Here is a 15044-nt window from a genome sequence, read left to right as displayed (position 1 = left end):
AAAAAAATATATAACAAAATAGATGTCACACGTGTTCTCTGGGAAGGTTTTCAGAGTTACAAGGCCACCAGCCTTATGTTTCTTGTTAGCTTTTCATATTTTATATTATGGCACCAATAACAAAGCCTCAGGAATTGATTTGAGGGTAAGGTAAAAATATGTGGAAAGAGCTATTCCTTTAGATACTGTAAACTTAATCCATAAGTAAATTTACTAATAAAAGTAGAATTTTGAAATGAGATCAGAAGTGATCTCTGTGTTGGTATAGATGCCATAATTCTGGAGTAATATAATCACATTGGCTGGACAGTATTCTTACTGCCTTATTTATATTAACTAAAGTTTCTGGAACATCTTTAGGAGCAGCCCCTTGAATAACACATTGCAATAATCCAGTCATAATATTACTACAGCATGGATTAGTTGTTTTACCAAAGCACACTTTTTATAAAGGACTTTGTGCCACTGAGAGATATTTGTGCCTTCAACAATCAAAGTCTATCTAGAAACACCTCATTCTGCACTGAATCATCTTGCAGTTCAAGTATTTAATGGGTTCCCTATCTTTCCTTGTTAAATGAGCTGGAGCAATAGATTTATTTATCTAGCTGACATATAATTGATTACTTCATTGTAACAAGCCTAGGATCAAGACACATAGCTGTGGCTTGAATTCACATTCCCTTGCGGTGTTTAAGAGATTTACACCATGCTATAGAATATGATCATTTGCTCATTTGCTTAGAAAGGAAAATTGTCTAAGAAATCTCAGCTCAGTATTCCCCAGAGGCTGCCTGCTCAATTTCCCCCTTTATTTTCATGGTTTTTTTTAAAAAGTAAAATTATATAGCTAAGTTTTGATAAAACAAGATGAATCCATTCTTAGAATGTGATTTTTTTTAATTCACTTGTAAGAAATAGTTTAGTCATATAGACAGAATGAATTAGGACAAATTGCGGAGCAAATGCATACAGAAATACTGAAATAATTGAGAATGAAAAACTTGTGGAGTTAAATTTCTCAAAAGAAAAAGTTGAGAAGTGTATAGAACAAAATGATATCTATATTGATGCATAGAAGTATAGAAACAAGGGGGAAAGTAGAAAAGATGAAATGTGTGTCCTCGCTTGTGAAGCATATTGTCTCCCCTTTTGTAGTTGTGTTGCAACATCACACATATGTATGTTGAGGGTGGAGCTTGTATCAGATCATGATGGACATCTCCTTACTCAGAAGTGTTGACTTTTGGGGAATGCCCCTAGGGAAGTATGGAGAAACATGATGAATGGCATTGGTGTAAGCTACCATATTTTTCGGAGTATAAGATGCACCAAGATTTTGAAGACAGAAATTTTTTTTAAAAAAAAGGTTTTTGCACTCCCGTTTGCAAAAATGGGCCCCCTTTCCCCCAAAAAGGCATGAATAGCCTTTAGGAGGTTTGTAGAATGCTCCTGGTGGGGGTGTGTGCAAAATTGAACAGAAAACAGCCCGTTTTTCGCTCATTTCTGCAGCTCCCAGGAGCACTCTGGAAGCCTCCTAAAGGCTATGCACAGCCATTTTGGTGAAGGAGGCGGGGTTTCGGGAGGCAAAAAAATGCTGTATTCAGTGTATAAGACGCACCCAGATTTTCAGCCTCTTTTTTGAGGGAAAAGATATGTTATACTCACCTTATACTCTGAAAAATATGGTAGATTTAAATGTACTTTGTTTTTTTATTCTATGCTCTAATTTTATTTTCTATTCGAGAGTCATTGTGGTCTAGTGATTAAGCCACCAGGCTATAAACGAGGAGACTGTGATTTCTAATCCTGCCTTAGGCATGGAAGCTGGCTGGGTGATTTGGGTCAATCACTCTTTCTCAGCCCACAAAGTGAAGCTCAGGCAACTAGCTGGTCAGTTAATTCTTGTTGCAACTAGTGTATCAATGCTTGGCTGATCTAAAAAAAGTGCTTAAGGAAAAAACTAGGGGAAAAATACTTTTATTTATCACCCCTTTTTGATACTTGTAGAATGTTGCTTGTGATATCAGTGGTCTCTCAGAGGCCTTCTCTTAAAGACCTCTAAAACTAGCAAAACTATGCCCCAAAATTCTATTATTGTTAGAGTTCCTTGAGGCCCACTATAAAAAATGGCTTCCAAGCCTGACAATTATTTTGCCACCACATTTTGGTAAAGATAACTTAAGGAACTGCAAACTGGGCACTGAGGATGACACTGGTCCTTGACTGCCCATCTTTACATAATTCAGATCTAATCATAAATTGAAACCAAGTGTAAGACTTTGATGGTGCTCCATTACTATATATTTTCACTAGGAAGGGTTACTCAAAGTCAGTGAGGTTTACACTAAGACAAACACACTAAAAAATTTTTTTGTAGACACCACTTTTAACTTAACAAGTGAGCTATTCTCATCTTCAGATTCTTTTGGGATGGAGCCAATTTTAGTTCCACATAAATGGCGCTAGTTCTGCACAACAAATTAAAAGCATTGATTGAATAAGTGGACACCTCATGGTTGAATCAACTGGACCCCTTTGCTGGATTTTTCTTTTGTTGTTTTTAAAGTCAAGTGAATATTGAAGGGTGTCATGTTATTAAGTATTAAGATAGCTTGGGACCTATGATTTAACCAGAGATTTGCTGGTAAATAATTGGTTACTTTGGCAACTGCTTGGGAAGGTGGGAGGTCATTATAGCACCTACGTTTTCTTTAAGCAAAACACAACTCAAGCAAATTCCTCAGCCAGAGTTTAGGCAAGAATAAAGGAAAAGGAAACAGTTCAGACAGCTTTTTCCTTTGGTAAACTTGCTTTTCACTTCACAGTGTGAAAGAAGCCTTTTCAAAAAATGAGATGTCAGCCATGAAAAAGAGATGGCATAAGTAAAGATTTCACTGAAAGAAAGTCTCTGTCTCAAACAACTGAATGAGAACCCTTAATTTAATATACAATTGAAACTTGAAAAATTAGAATATCGTGCAAAAGTTCATTTATTTCAGTAATGCAACTTAAAAGGTGAAACTAATATATGAGATAAGACTCATTACATGCAAAGTAAGATAGTTCAAGCCGTGATTTGTCATAATTGTGATGATTATGGCGTACAGCTCATGAAAACCCCAAATCCACCATCTCAGAAAATTAGAATATTACATGCAATCAATAAAACAAGGATTGTACATAGAACAATATCGGACCTCTGAGAAGTATAAGCATGCATATGTACTCAGTACTTGGTTTGGGCCCCTTTTGCAGCAATTACTGCCTCAATGCGGCGTGGCATGGAAGCCATCAGCCTGTGGCACTGCTGAGGTGTTATGGAAGACCAGGATGCTTCAATAGCGGCCTTCAGCTCTACTGCATTGTTCGGTCTCATGTCTCTCATCTTTCTCTTGGCAATCCCCATAGATTCTCTATGGGATTCAGGTCAAACGAGTTTGCTGGCCAATCAAGCACAGTAATCCAACAGTTATTGAACCAGGTTTTGGTGCTTTTGGCAGTGGGCAGCTGGAAAATGAAGTCAGCATCCCCATAAAGATTGTCTGCGGAAGGAAGCATGAAGTGCTCCAAAATCTCCTGGTAGATGGCTGTGTTGACCCTGGTCTTAATGAAGCACAGTGGTCCAAAGTCCTGTTGCTCAGTTGTCCAAAGTCCTCTTTTCTGATGAGAGCAACTTTTGCCAAAAGCACCAATGTACAATCTATGTACAATCCTTGTTTTATTGATTGCATGTAATATTCTAATTTTCTGAAATAGTGGATTTGGGGTTTTCATGAGCTGTACGCCATAATCATCACAATTATGACAAATCACGGCTTGAACTATCTTGCTTTGAATGTAATGAGTCTTATCTCATATATTAGTTTCACCTTTTAAGTTGCATTACTGAAATAAATGAACTTTTGCACGATATTCTAATTTTTTGAGTTTCATCTGTATATATCCAAGTTAAGATTACTTTTAGGTGTCTGTGTTGAAGAACCACTCCTAAAATATTAAAATGGCCAAATTAGAAGTTTGCTTTTAGTACATTTATAGCAGGTTTGTTCTTCTTTGTCCTGAAGACAAACTTATTCTGCCTATTGTACAGACTTTAAGGTACATTTTTTTCTAGTAAACCCAAGGTAATTTCAAACTTTTGGGGATGTTAGCATTGCTTGGGCTGGTTCCATCTTCTCTGGAAATGAGGCATTCAATGAATGATTCCCACTCCTTGTTTGCTGACTCTATGTAGTGTGTGGGTAGAAAAGCCTCCATATATTTAGCAAAATTATTTGGATGAGTATATTATTTTTGCTTGCTCTCTCAGATCTTTCAAGATAATATGATTGTAAAAATAAATTTATATCTTTTTCTAAAATGCCAGAGGTTCAGGACCCCTTCAGGATAGGGGAATATACTGTACTTTACATAATTCTCCATGTTTATGATTTTAAAAAAATAAAAGCAAAAATAAAAACAAAAGCAGGGACTTTCCCCCCTCATGTATTAATATTTGAGAGAACTTGAATATGATATTTGCCAGTGGGCTATCCATTTATTTCAAAAAATAACAATTAAAAAAAAAAACTTTCCTAACCTTTTTTTCTTTCATGACCCCTTTCTACTTTTAAAAGTTATACAGAACCTCTAGAGAATATTGGTTTATAGGGTGACATTTATCAATATTTATTGTATTAAAAATCAGATTAGATGTTTTTGCTATCACTATTTTTTCACAATTGCTTGCTGAGATTTTAATATGTCTACTATATTATATGATATTATATTTATTATATTATATTACATTATATTACCTTACATTATATTATATTATATTTATTATATTATATTTCAACATATAGTGGCTTTGAGAAACACTGACCTAGACTTCTTGTTCCTTTGGCCTGGTTCGTTTGACCTGATTAATATCTTATGTATGTATGTTTTAAAATAAACTGCAGTATTACATCTGCTAAATAAAAAAGAAGTTATCTCAATGTAGGGACATAGAGAACTATGATTTGTTTCAGCATTATAGTGCTTTGATTTTTGTTTCTCCCTTGTTTCTGCTTAGGAAATGAAGTTCTCCCTCCAGGAACTCCAGTTGGAAATGGATTAACAGCAGAAGCTGCAGAAGATCTTGGTCTGTCTAAGGGGATTGCTGTAGCTGCCTCTCTTATTGATGCACACGCTGGAGGATTAGGTATTCTATATATTTGTTGGTTTTGTCATGTAGATGCTTGAGTGTAAAGGCCTGAATCATAGAATAGGATCTCTCTGCATTTTAAGTTAGATCAACTAACTGAAATGTTGCAGCCAATTCTACATAGAGCTACAGTACCTCTGAAAAAATCTCAGAAGCTCCAACTGATCAACGTATGGCACCATTTGTTAGCAGCATTATACCTGTGCTGTGGTCCACTGAACTAATTACAGATTGCTTCCAAGTCAGAGGGTTAACTATTGTCTTTATATGGTACCTGCTGAACTATCTTTTCTGCCCAAATTCGGCTGGTCCTCCCTGTGTGATCTCTGAAGGACGGCATGCTGAGGGAGATGGGCAATCAATCAGTGTTACTTCTAAGTGGCCCCCTCAGCTTTTTAGAATATCTTAGCTTTTGAGATAAGGAATGCCATTAACCTCTTGGCCTGTAAAAAATTATAGACTCTTGAAGGAGTGCAGAGAAGAGTAACAATGATGATTAGGGGACTGGAGGCTAAAACATATGAAGAACAATTGCTGGAATTGGGTATGTCTAGTTTAATGAAAAGAAGGACTAGGGGTGACATGATAGCAGTGTTCCAATATCTCAGGGGCTGCCACAAAGAAGAGAGAGTCAAGCTATTCTCCAAAGCACCTGAGGGTAGGACAAGAAGCAATGGGTGGAAACTAATCAAGGAGAGAAGCAACCTAGAACTAAGGAGAAATTTCCTGACAGAACAATTAATCAGTGGAACAACTTGCCTCCAGAAATTGTGAATGCTCCAACACTGGAAGTTTTTAAGGATGTTTGTCTGAAGTGGTGTAGGGTTTCCTGCATAAGCAGGGGGTTGAACTAGAAGACCTCAAAGGTCCCTTCCAACTCTGTTATTCTATTCTATTCTAAATCTAGAAAACATGTCTATTCTACTAGGACTATTTTAGTTTAGGGAGATGAGACAGACAGATTGCTAATTGTTGGTTTTTTTTTATTGTAAACCACCTCAGGTCCATTTGTGGAAGTGCATAGGTTATCTCTCACAAATGAAAGCAAATATATGTGTCCCGGGATAATGTTATAGGATCTGAACTGAGATTTTCTCTTCTAGCCAGAGAGAAGTTCCTGAAGATGAGCTTCAGGCTGAGTCTGAAAGCTCAGAAGACAAAACCTCTGGTCCTGGTGACCACCCAAATTGGGTCCCCTAGGTTAGAGATAACCATGAAAAAAAATCTATTAAATAAGACAGATGGCCAGGAAGGCATTAAAAAAACATTAAGAAAATATTTGTTGATTTCATTTCATCAATTTTTTAATGATATCATGAAAGACTGTAGGCAGCCTATGTCCAGTGATATCCAATAAAACAATATACTACATAAAAACAATAATCAGAAAGCATACCTTGAATCTCTTAATTATATGGCACCTTCTGCAGAAGAAGACATAAAATGTAAACTATTGATAAGCTGTGCTAAATAATATAGATAACAGATTGAGGAAAAAAGGGAGAATATCCTGAGTACGTGATAGTTCTTCAGAGCAGTCCCAATGCTTCAGTTGTCTGTTCTTGTGATATTGCTCAACAAGAGCATTCAAATTTTTATCTTCTGTTTGATTACAATATATTGAAAGTGAATTCTTTCTGCAGTGCAAATGTTTTCTTTGTCAGAACATACATGTGTTACTGAAATAACGGGGTTAAAACAGATTGTACCATTGTGTCTTTTGCCTCATAAACTTTAATTTCAGTATATTCTTCAGCTTGCATCCAGTACGAATACAACCTGATGCTTTTTCCCCTCCTTCTGTTGCTTCACATGACTCCAGATCTGATCTGGCATATGAAGCAGATTTGGCCTACAGTTAAAATCCTGTTGTACTAGCAGATGTCTGTTTCCACATATTATAGATATTCATGTCTAAAGTACAGATTCTTAACCCCGGTCATTTAATGTCTAATAATTTATTCCATATCATGTTGTTCATTTTATAGTCAAATAAATTTTTTTACCTGATTTGAAAAAATAATAATTCGCTATTCCTTCTTTTTTTAGTCAATTTGGTGCTGTCTTTTAAGTGGATCAATTGTTCAATTTCCAGGCATACATTAGAAAGAAATGCTTTAAAATACTGTTTCTCATGTTTGTAAACAATGCAAAACTGAAAGGAAAATGTGGGAGAATTCTTTGTGGATCTATAGCCTCCTCCCTGTCTCTTTATCCACTTACCAGTAGATAGATAGTTTTTAAAAACTATTTCTTCTTTATTTCTGATCCATTTGTTTTGTCACTGTGGAAATTACTGTGGGAATTAATTACAAAGCAAGAAAGAGGATAGGGAGATTTAATTGTTTAGTGATTTATTTAATGTGCTAGAAACCTTGGACAACTATGTTTTCTCATTGGGCAAGTAGATTTTTGAAAAATGAAATGTTCTTGTTTTTCTTATCTTATTTTCCACTATTACTTTGATTGGAAAGCAGTGGTGGCTGCTTTATAGATTCAGCAAATTATTTCTATATACAACTGCCTACTATTTTTACTACACAGATAGTACCCAGCTGTGTATAATATTGGTACAGAATTGATTTCAGGACCTGAAATCTGGTTAGTTTTCCTTTTTAAAGAAAGACACATTGTGTAACAGGCTCTTTGTGCAATTACACATTTTTCAGCCTGAATTGCTGCATATAAGAAGTCTGCTTGCATTTCGATAGTCAAGAATTCTGTTTTGCATTTGCATTTCTGTTTTATCTCAGTTGAATATGTGCTAGTGCTTCATTTTCTAATGATTAGGAGTACAGCTGACGTCTCTTTAGGTTATTGTTAAGAATGCCTCTCAAAAGTTTACTATTAAAAATCAGTGCCCCACTGTACTTTGTGAAATACAAGTACCGTATTTTCACGACCATAAGCCGCACTGAAAATCCTAAAATTTGATCCAAAATCGGCAGTGCGGCTTATAACCCGGTGCGCTTTATATGTGGAAAAAGATCTCCCAGCTGCTTTGCTCCTCGCGACTGCAATAGATGTCCAGAAGCGGCCCCTGGGGCCAATGGGGACCGGACCCCCAGCTCGACAGCCCCTGTCGCCTCTGGACGTCCACCGCAGCTGTGAGGAGCCGAGGAGAGCGCGAAGAGCGCGCGACGGCCCCCGGCGCTCCGGGAAGCGGGAGAGGCGCGCGGCCCGGCCTCTCCTCCCTGGACGCCGCAGCAGCAGCCCCAAGCGCACCGACCCTTCGCATCGGGGCATGCTCTTGCAGCACGCCCCGATGCGAAAAACACAGAGATCGGTGCGCCCGGGGCCGCCGCCGCCGCGACGTCCAGGGAGGAGAAATCAAACCGCGCGCCTCTCCCGCCTCCCGGAGCGCCAAGAACCGTCGCGCGCTCCCCTCCACACTCTCCTCGGCTCCCCACAACCGCAACAGACGTCCAGAAGCGACAGGGGCCACCGAGCCGGAAATCCAATCCCCACCAGCCCCAAAAGCCGCTTCTGGACATCTGTTGCAGTCGCGAGGAGCGGCACGAAGGCTCCCGGCGCTCCAGGAAACACCGAAAGCAGCTGGGAGAGGCGCGTGGCCCGGCCTCCCCTCCCTGGACGCCGCAGCAGCAGCCCCAAACTCACCGATCCCAGTGCCTTTCGCATCGGGGCGCGCTGCAAGAGCATGCCCCGATGCGAAAAACACAGAGATCGGTGCGCCCGGGGCCGCCGCTGCGACGTCCAGGGAGGAGAAACCAAGCCGCGCGCCCCTCCCAGCCGCCCTCGGCGCCCCCCGGAGCGCCAAGAACCCTCGTGCCGCTCCTCGCGACTGCAACAGATGTCCAGAAGCGTCGGGAAATGTGCGGCTTATAACCCGGTGCGCTTTATATGTGGAAAAAGTTTGAAAAATTAACGTTAATTGATACTGCGGCTTATAATCCGGTGCGGCTTTTGGTCGTGAAAATACGGTACACAAAACTATGGAAATTTCCTCAAATAGAAATTGCAAATCTGCAGAATGTGATTATCTGCTTAGACGGAGATAAAGAATGTCTTCTTTATAAATGAATATTAGTTGAAGGATCAATAAAAAGCTTCATTCTTAATATATGGGGTCTCAGTAAAGGATACATTTACTTTTGTACAAAATTTGTGTGAAGTTTATATACATAAATACAAACTAGCTGATAAAGAAACTGGAATAGAAGTCAGCATATAGTAAAGGATGCAGCTTGATTTAACATGTCATACATGAACTTAGGTTTTGAATATCAAGAGATGAAAATAATTGCCCACAGTAACCTCAAAATACAATCTGTCTCTAAAGACCCAGTGGATATTTTAATAAACATTTCACTTAAAATCCAACAGGATTCCATTTTGAAAATGTTTTGATGTTAAAAAAAGAGAGATTTAATGTAGATGCATGTGTTTATTTTAGAAGTGAAAGATGCCATGCTTATTGACAAAAAGCATCTTATTGATATTTTCCTTTTCAAAATTCAGCACTGAGATTTGATTACTCCTTAGTTACTGAAAAAAATAATTATAAAAGATCAACACTCATTTTAATACTGTTTCATAGTCATTTGCATTTTGGTTTAAATTAAATATTGAAATTAAAGTAGAGCTATACAGTATGTAGAGTTTCTTAGAATCTATACTGTTTCTTGAAATTTTAAGACCGAATTCAGATATAACTTAGGTGTAATAAAAACAGTAGAAACCAATGTAAGAGTTTAGTTGTTGTTTATGTACTGTCCACCTCTTTTGATAGGACGTATGGAGAAACCTTAAGTATGTCTATTAAGAACAGCCTCCAATTTTATTTATTTAGAATTTATCCAAAGAAAATTCACTAGATTGCAAGTTGCATTTTTAATAACCATAGTCTGAATATTCAAAAAGATTATAACTATATTTTGTTGATAGTATTACCTTCAGAAGTGGAGACTGTATTTAGAAAAATTTCATCTTGTTTCTGCCAGCAGTTTTCATAGTCAGTTCACATAAAAACTAAAGAAGTAAACAATATAAGGTTTAGCATCAAAGCATTAGTGAATGTTTAGATATTATTTACAGTTAAATGAAGTAGTCATGTCTTAAATTGAAATTCAGAATCAGTAAGAACAAACGAAGGGTCTGTTCAGCCTAGAATGACGTATTTAATTCAGCATTTTTCTTCAAACAGTGACCAGTTAGGAGGACTAACTCATTAACAAGGCATGAACGCAACAGTTGGTTTGCACTGGAACATATTGCCTCTGATTCTAGAAATTCCATAAAATTCTGATGGTTGAGAGACAGATAAGAGTACCTTCCAAGAATTGTCTGTGTTTTTTTTTAAAGTATTTGAAGCAATTGAAATAGAGGGTGCAAAAAGAGCTTATAAATATATAAGCTTGATAACACAGAATATCCTTTTAAAGCTATCTGTTATATTTCATACAGCTGTAAATCTGAGCTCTCCCGACATTTAATCCCTTATTCAGGAATCAGCGTACTTGGCAGAATGTTCATAGACTTGACTCAGCAGGATTAGTCTGTTCATTGCAGACAAGAGTGAAGGCATATTCACATAGAAATCTGCCCACTTCAGGACACCCAAATCACATTCACTATGTAGGTCTATGCTCCAGGGTTTAAGTGCCAGGCTTCTTCTCTTAGCTGTTCCTTTGATGCCTTTGGAAGGCACCTGATGTACATTGAAATAACCATTGTTTTTTATCACAGGAACAACTGGTTCCTACCTTGCAGCCATATTCACTATACTATAAGCCATCAGACCTCTCTACATCTTTATTATAGCATATTTTGTAATACAGCTATACCTCATATAAACAGCTATTTTCCTTTGGACTCTCAGTAATTTTACTGGGAAAGTCCTGGTTCCATGAAAGAAGAATAAGATCCCTTTGTCTACTTTCTGATTTTCTGAATTCAAAAACACCCAATGATTTAGCTTGATAGTGTGGTTGCATATGCAAATTAGAAGGGAGGAAAGTGGCAAGCAAGAATTCAGTACTACTACTACTACTACTACTACTACTACTACTGTGTTTTCCTGAAAATAAGACCCAACTGGAAAATAAGCCCTAGCATGATTTTTCAGGATGTTCGCAATATAAGCCCTATACCCAAAATAAACCCCAGTTGAGATCATCAGCCAGATAGACGCATTGAGTACCATATTTCCCTGAAAATAAGATCTAACCGGAAAATAAGCCCTAATTTGCCTTTTGGAGCAAAAGTTAATATAAGATCCGATCTTATTTTCAGAGAAACACGGGTATATTGCCTCATCATTTTTTATTTTGAAATCCTGCAGACATACTAATACACACATTTTCTACCACCACATTTGAAACTTTTATCTCCTATAGACCTGGGGTATGTCCATCCACAAATCTTATTTAATTCTACATGTTCTTATCCTATGGCTTCATCCTATTGTTTAGCAAACTTTTGGCTATATTTTGCAAAGACAAGAAAATAGAGATACAGGCTGTTTTTTTTAATATTTGGCAGGTTTCTCAACAAATATCACTTAAAAGTTTCGTTTTGTCTGAAAGGCCAGTTTTGTTTCTTCTTTATTTTTATACCAGGTATGATTGGAGCCAACGTGAAAGGACATAACTTGCCCTGTGAAAATCAGCCAATTACTTCCCGGCTGGCTGTAATATGTGGGACATCATCATGCCACATGGCAGTAAGTTCATGGTAGTAAATTACCAACTGTGTATATTTAGCTGATGAAAAACGAACCTTTTAACAGCTTTTAATTTCTGTTGTACTCTGTTTTGAATTGTGAGGATTTTGAAGCTATTGTTAACCTTCACAGGTTTATATATCATCATGAATTTTCAATAAAGAAGCAGCCATAATAATAGTAGGCAATCAGTACTATGGAAAGGGCATATAATATAAAAGCAGTGTTAAAAATTATTCTACTCTGACTTTAACTGGGCATAATGAAATTATATCTGTGACTTGGACCCTGAGTAACCCTTGATGAGGGTTGATGATGCTACTCTATAATGGAATATTCAGTGTCTTTAGACTTTCATCTCTCCCACCTCCTTACTTAATCAAAATAAATCTTTCTTTCTTGAGAGCTCTAATGATCTATAAAATTTTGAGACAGATTATGGCTCCAAAAGAGGCAGGATAAGCCATTTTTGCTTCCATAATTTTTCTCAGTGAATTAGTGCAAAAGCTTTTCCCTGGAGTTTTAATTACAGCTCAGAGTGTCTCTTTTTAAAATTAATATTGCTTAGCCTAAAATCAATCAATTTTTGTGACTAGCCTTTCTATCATTTTTTATTCATTTAGAAATTATTTATGAATCATTGGATGAAATTTAACGAAATTGATGTATATGAAGCAAAAATGGTTAGGTATACACATTCTCTACTAATTATAGTGGAAACATTTTGTTATCTTTATATAAATGATATATGTGGTATAAGTTAGAATTTTGTAAACTAGTATTTGTAGTCACATATATATGTGTGTGTGTGTGTGTGTATGCTTGCATGCAAGAAAAAAGCTATAATAAGATATTACTTGCAACAATAGTCTAGTATAGTGGTGGGTTGCAGGCGGTACGCCCTGGTACGAGTGTACTGGAGCCTGCCCGGAGCACTGGGTACTGGTACGGTGCTCTGGAGTGCCTACCCGCCCACCCGGGCTCCTTACCTGTCCTTTAAGCCTTTGGCGATTCTGTGCATGCGCATGGCGCATACCGCACCTGTGCGATGCTCCGCCAAGCAGCTGGAGCATAACGGAGGCTTGCGGAGGCGTCACAGGCAGGTACGATGCATACGTGTGCTGCATGCGTGTGCCGCACGTGTCCATGTGGGCGACCATGTGGATCCGGAACCACCACTGGTTTAGTACCTTAGTATTTAATTGTAAAGAAAATGATTTTGATCCAGCTATTTAGATATATGAGCTTTTGCATGAATTATAGTTCCTAGCAAAGGAGAATTTGAGTAGATAGTTTTGTGATGATGAGAAATTCTTTCAAACTCTTTTGAACTTAGTTTGGAATAACCCCAGGCCAAATAAATCCATCTGGAATCATTTTGATATCTTATCCCTTTTTCATCTTTCCTTTCTTATGGTCCTATCTCAAACTCATGAAGATAGTAAACAGGAGAGTTGGTAGCATTGAAGTTTTGGACTTGAGGCTTGTAAATACACTTATACTTGACTTACAACAGGTCATTTAGTGATCATGTGATTAAAATTCAGATGCTTGGCAACTGTTTCATACTTATGGCCATTGCAGTGTCCTGGGGTCATGCAATCCGCTTTTGCGACTTTCTGACAAGCAAAGTCAGGTGGGAAACCAGGTTCACACAAAAATATGTTACTAATTTAACAACTGCAGTGATTCACTTAACAGCTGTAGCAGGAAAAGTCGTAAAATGGGGCAAAACTCTCTTAACAAATTTCTTACTTAGCAACATAAATTTTGGGTTTAGTTGTGGTCGTAAGTCAAGGACTTATACTGACAAGAAAGGACATATACTGACAAGAAACAAAGGGGAAAATGTTTTGAGCATTTAAATACTGAATGTTGCTCTAATAATATATCTAGTGACTACTGAGTCAGCACTAAACATTTCCTTGGTAGCACATAATCATCATAATGAATTTCTCTTAAAGAAAGTTGTTTGGTAGAAAAAAAAAGAATGAAGTTTTCGTCGGTACATGTTATATATCACCCTATAATGGATAATTAGCATTGTGTAACAATTGCTATTGTTAAGGTTGCTGACTTGTTGTTCCAAGTAGAATTAATTGCATTGTCAGAATAGTCAGTATGGGTAATTGATTAATTAATTAATTAGTTTATACATCATAGTTATACAGCTATCTATCTCACAAATTTATGACTCCAGATGTCACACAATAAAAGAGACAGTCATAAAAACTAATAATTAAAAATTCAATTATAACACAAATTAACTGATAACCAACATGTTTCCCCAAAAATAAGACAGGGTCTTATTTTCTTTTGACCCTAAAATAAGCACTTGGTTTTATTATTTTTGAGGTGCAGGAGGCGGCTGCTGCTGTTTTGCAATATTTTCAGGGAGTGCTTATTTTAGGGGGAGGGCTTATTTTACTGCATGCGCTCAAAAGCCCAATTGGGTTTATTATCCGGGGAGGTCTTATTTTCAGGAAAACTGGGTAGAAAATGACAAGCCAAATCACTTACATGTTTTCCAAGAAATACAACTGAACACAGTGGTAAACACTGACTTAATACTCTGCAGCTACATAACATTTCATTATCTATGTTAAAAACATCGCTTTTGCTGATCTAGCTTTTTTAATGATTTTGAGTTTAGAATCCTAATCCTAACCCCTTTTTAAATTAAGAAATAAACCTTTAAAAAAAAATTAAACTAATCATTCTTCTGCTTTTTGGAATATTTAAGAAACATGATAGGTTTTAGACAATTGAAATCAAAAGCCTGGTTGGGCTTATTATCTGGGGAGGTCTTCTTTTCAGGGAAACAGAGTATTGTTATCTTTCTTACATACTTAATTTGCCTATATGTTTACTAAAAATAGAATAAGACACTTTGCAGTAAGTCTACATCATGATTAGCAGATTTATTCATTGGCCCCCAAATGAATCTGTCTGCAATAATTGCTTACCCTGATCAATTCTCACGATATAAAGAAAGAATGGACTAAACAAGCAATAGCAATACAGATGTAAACAGACAGGGATGTCCAAGACTTCCAGCATTAATAATCTTCATTTTGCTGAAGGGCACATGCTGAAGGGTATGTGGACTAGTGGGTTAAGACTGTCCCAGAGTTCCTTCCTTTTCTACATAAGGGGGAAAATAGGATGGGG

General features: G+C 37.2%; 1 protein-coding gene across 4 annotated transcripts in view; it reads left to right on the top strand.

Annotated features, from left to right (window-relative positions):
- Nucleotides 1-15044, top strand: part of FGGY (FGGY carbohydrate kinase domain containing) — a 178245-nt gene that overhangs the window by 67674 nt on the left and 95527 nt on the right. For all 4 annotated transcript variants that reach the window (XM_087719589.1, XM_087719588.1, XM_087719587.1 and 1 more), the window contains 2 exons: nucleotides 5060-5188; nucleotides 11770-11873. In XM_087719589.1, coding sequence (XP_087575715.1) covers nucleotides 5060-5188; nucleotides 11770-11873 — 233 coding nt within the window. The remainder of the gene's footprint in view (nucleotides 1-5059; nucleotides 5189-11769; nucleotides 11874-15044) is intronic.

This window comes from Thamnophis sirtalis, unplaced genomic scaffold, assembly GCF_051295495.1.
Source record: "Thamnophis sirtalis isolate CommonGarterSnake01/CBP01778 unplaced genomic scaffold, rThaSir2_p1.2 scaffold_7, whole genome shotgun sequence".
In the NCBI taxonomy this organism is placed as follows: Eukaryota; Metazoa; Chordata; class Lepidosauria; order Squamata; family Natricidae; genus Thamnophis; species Thamnophis sirtalis.
The sequence above is the reverse complement of the archived record's forward strand: the minus strand, read 5'-3'. Positions and strand labels throughout refer to the sequence as shown.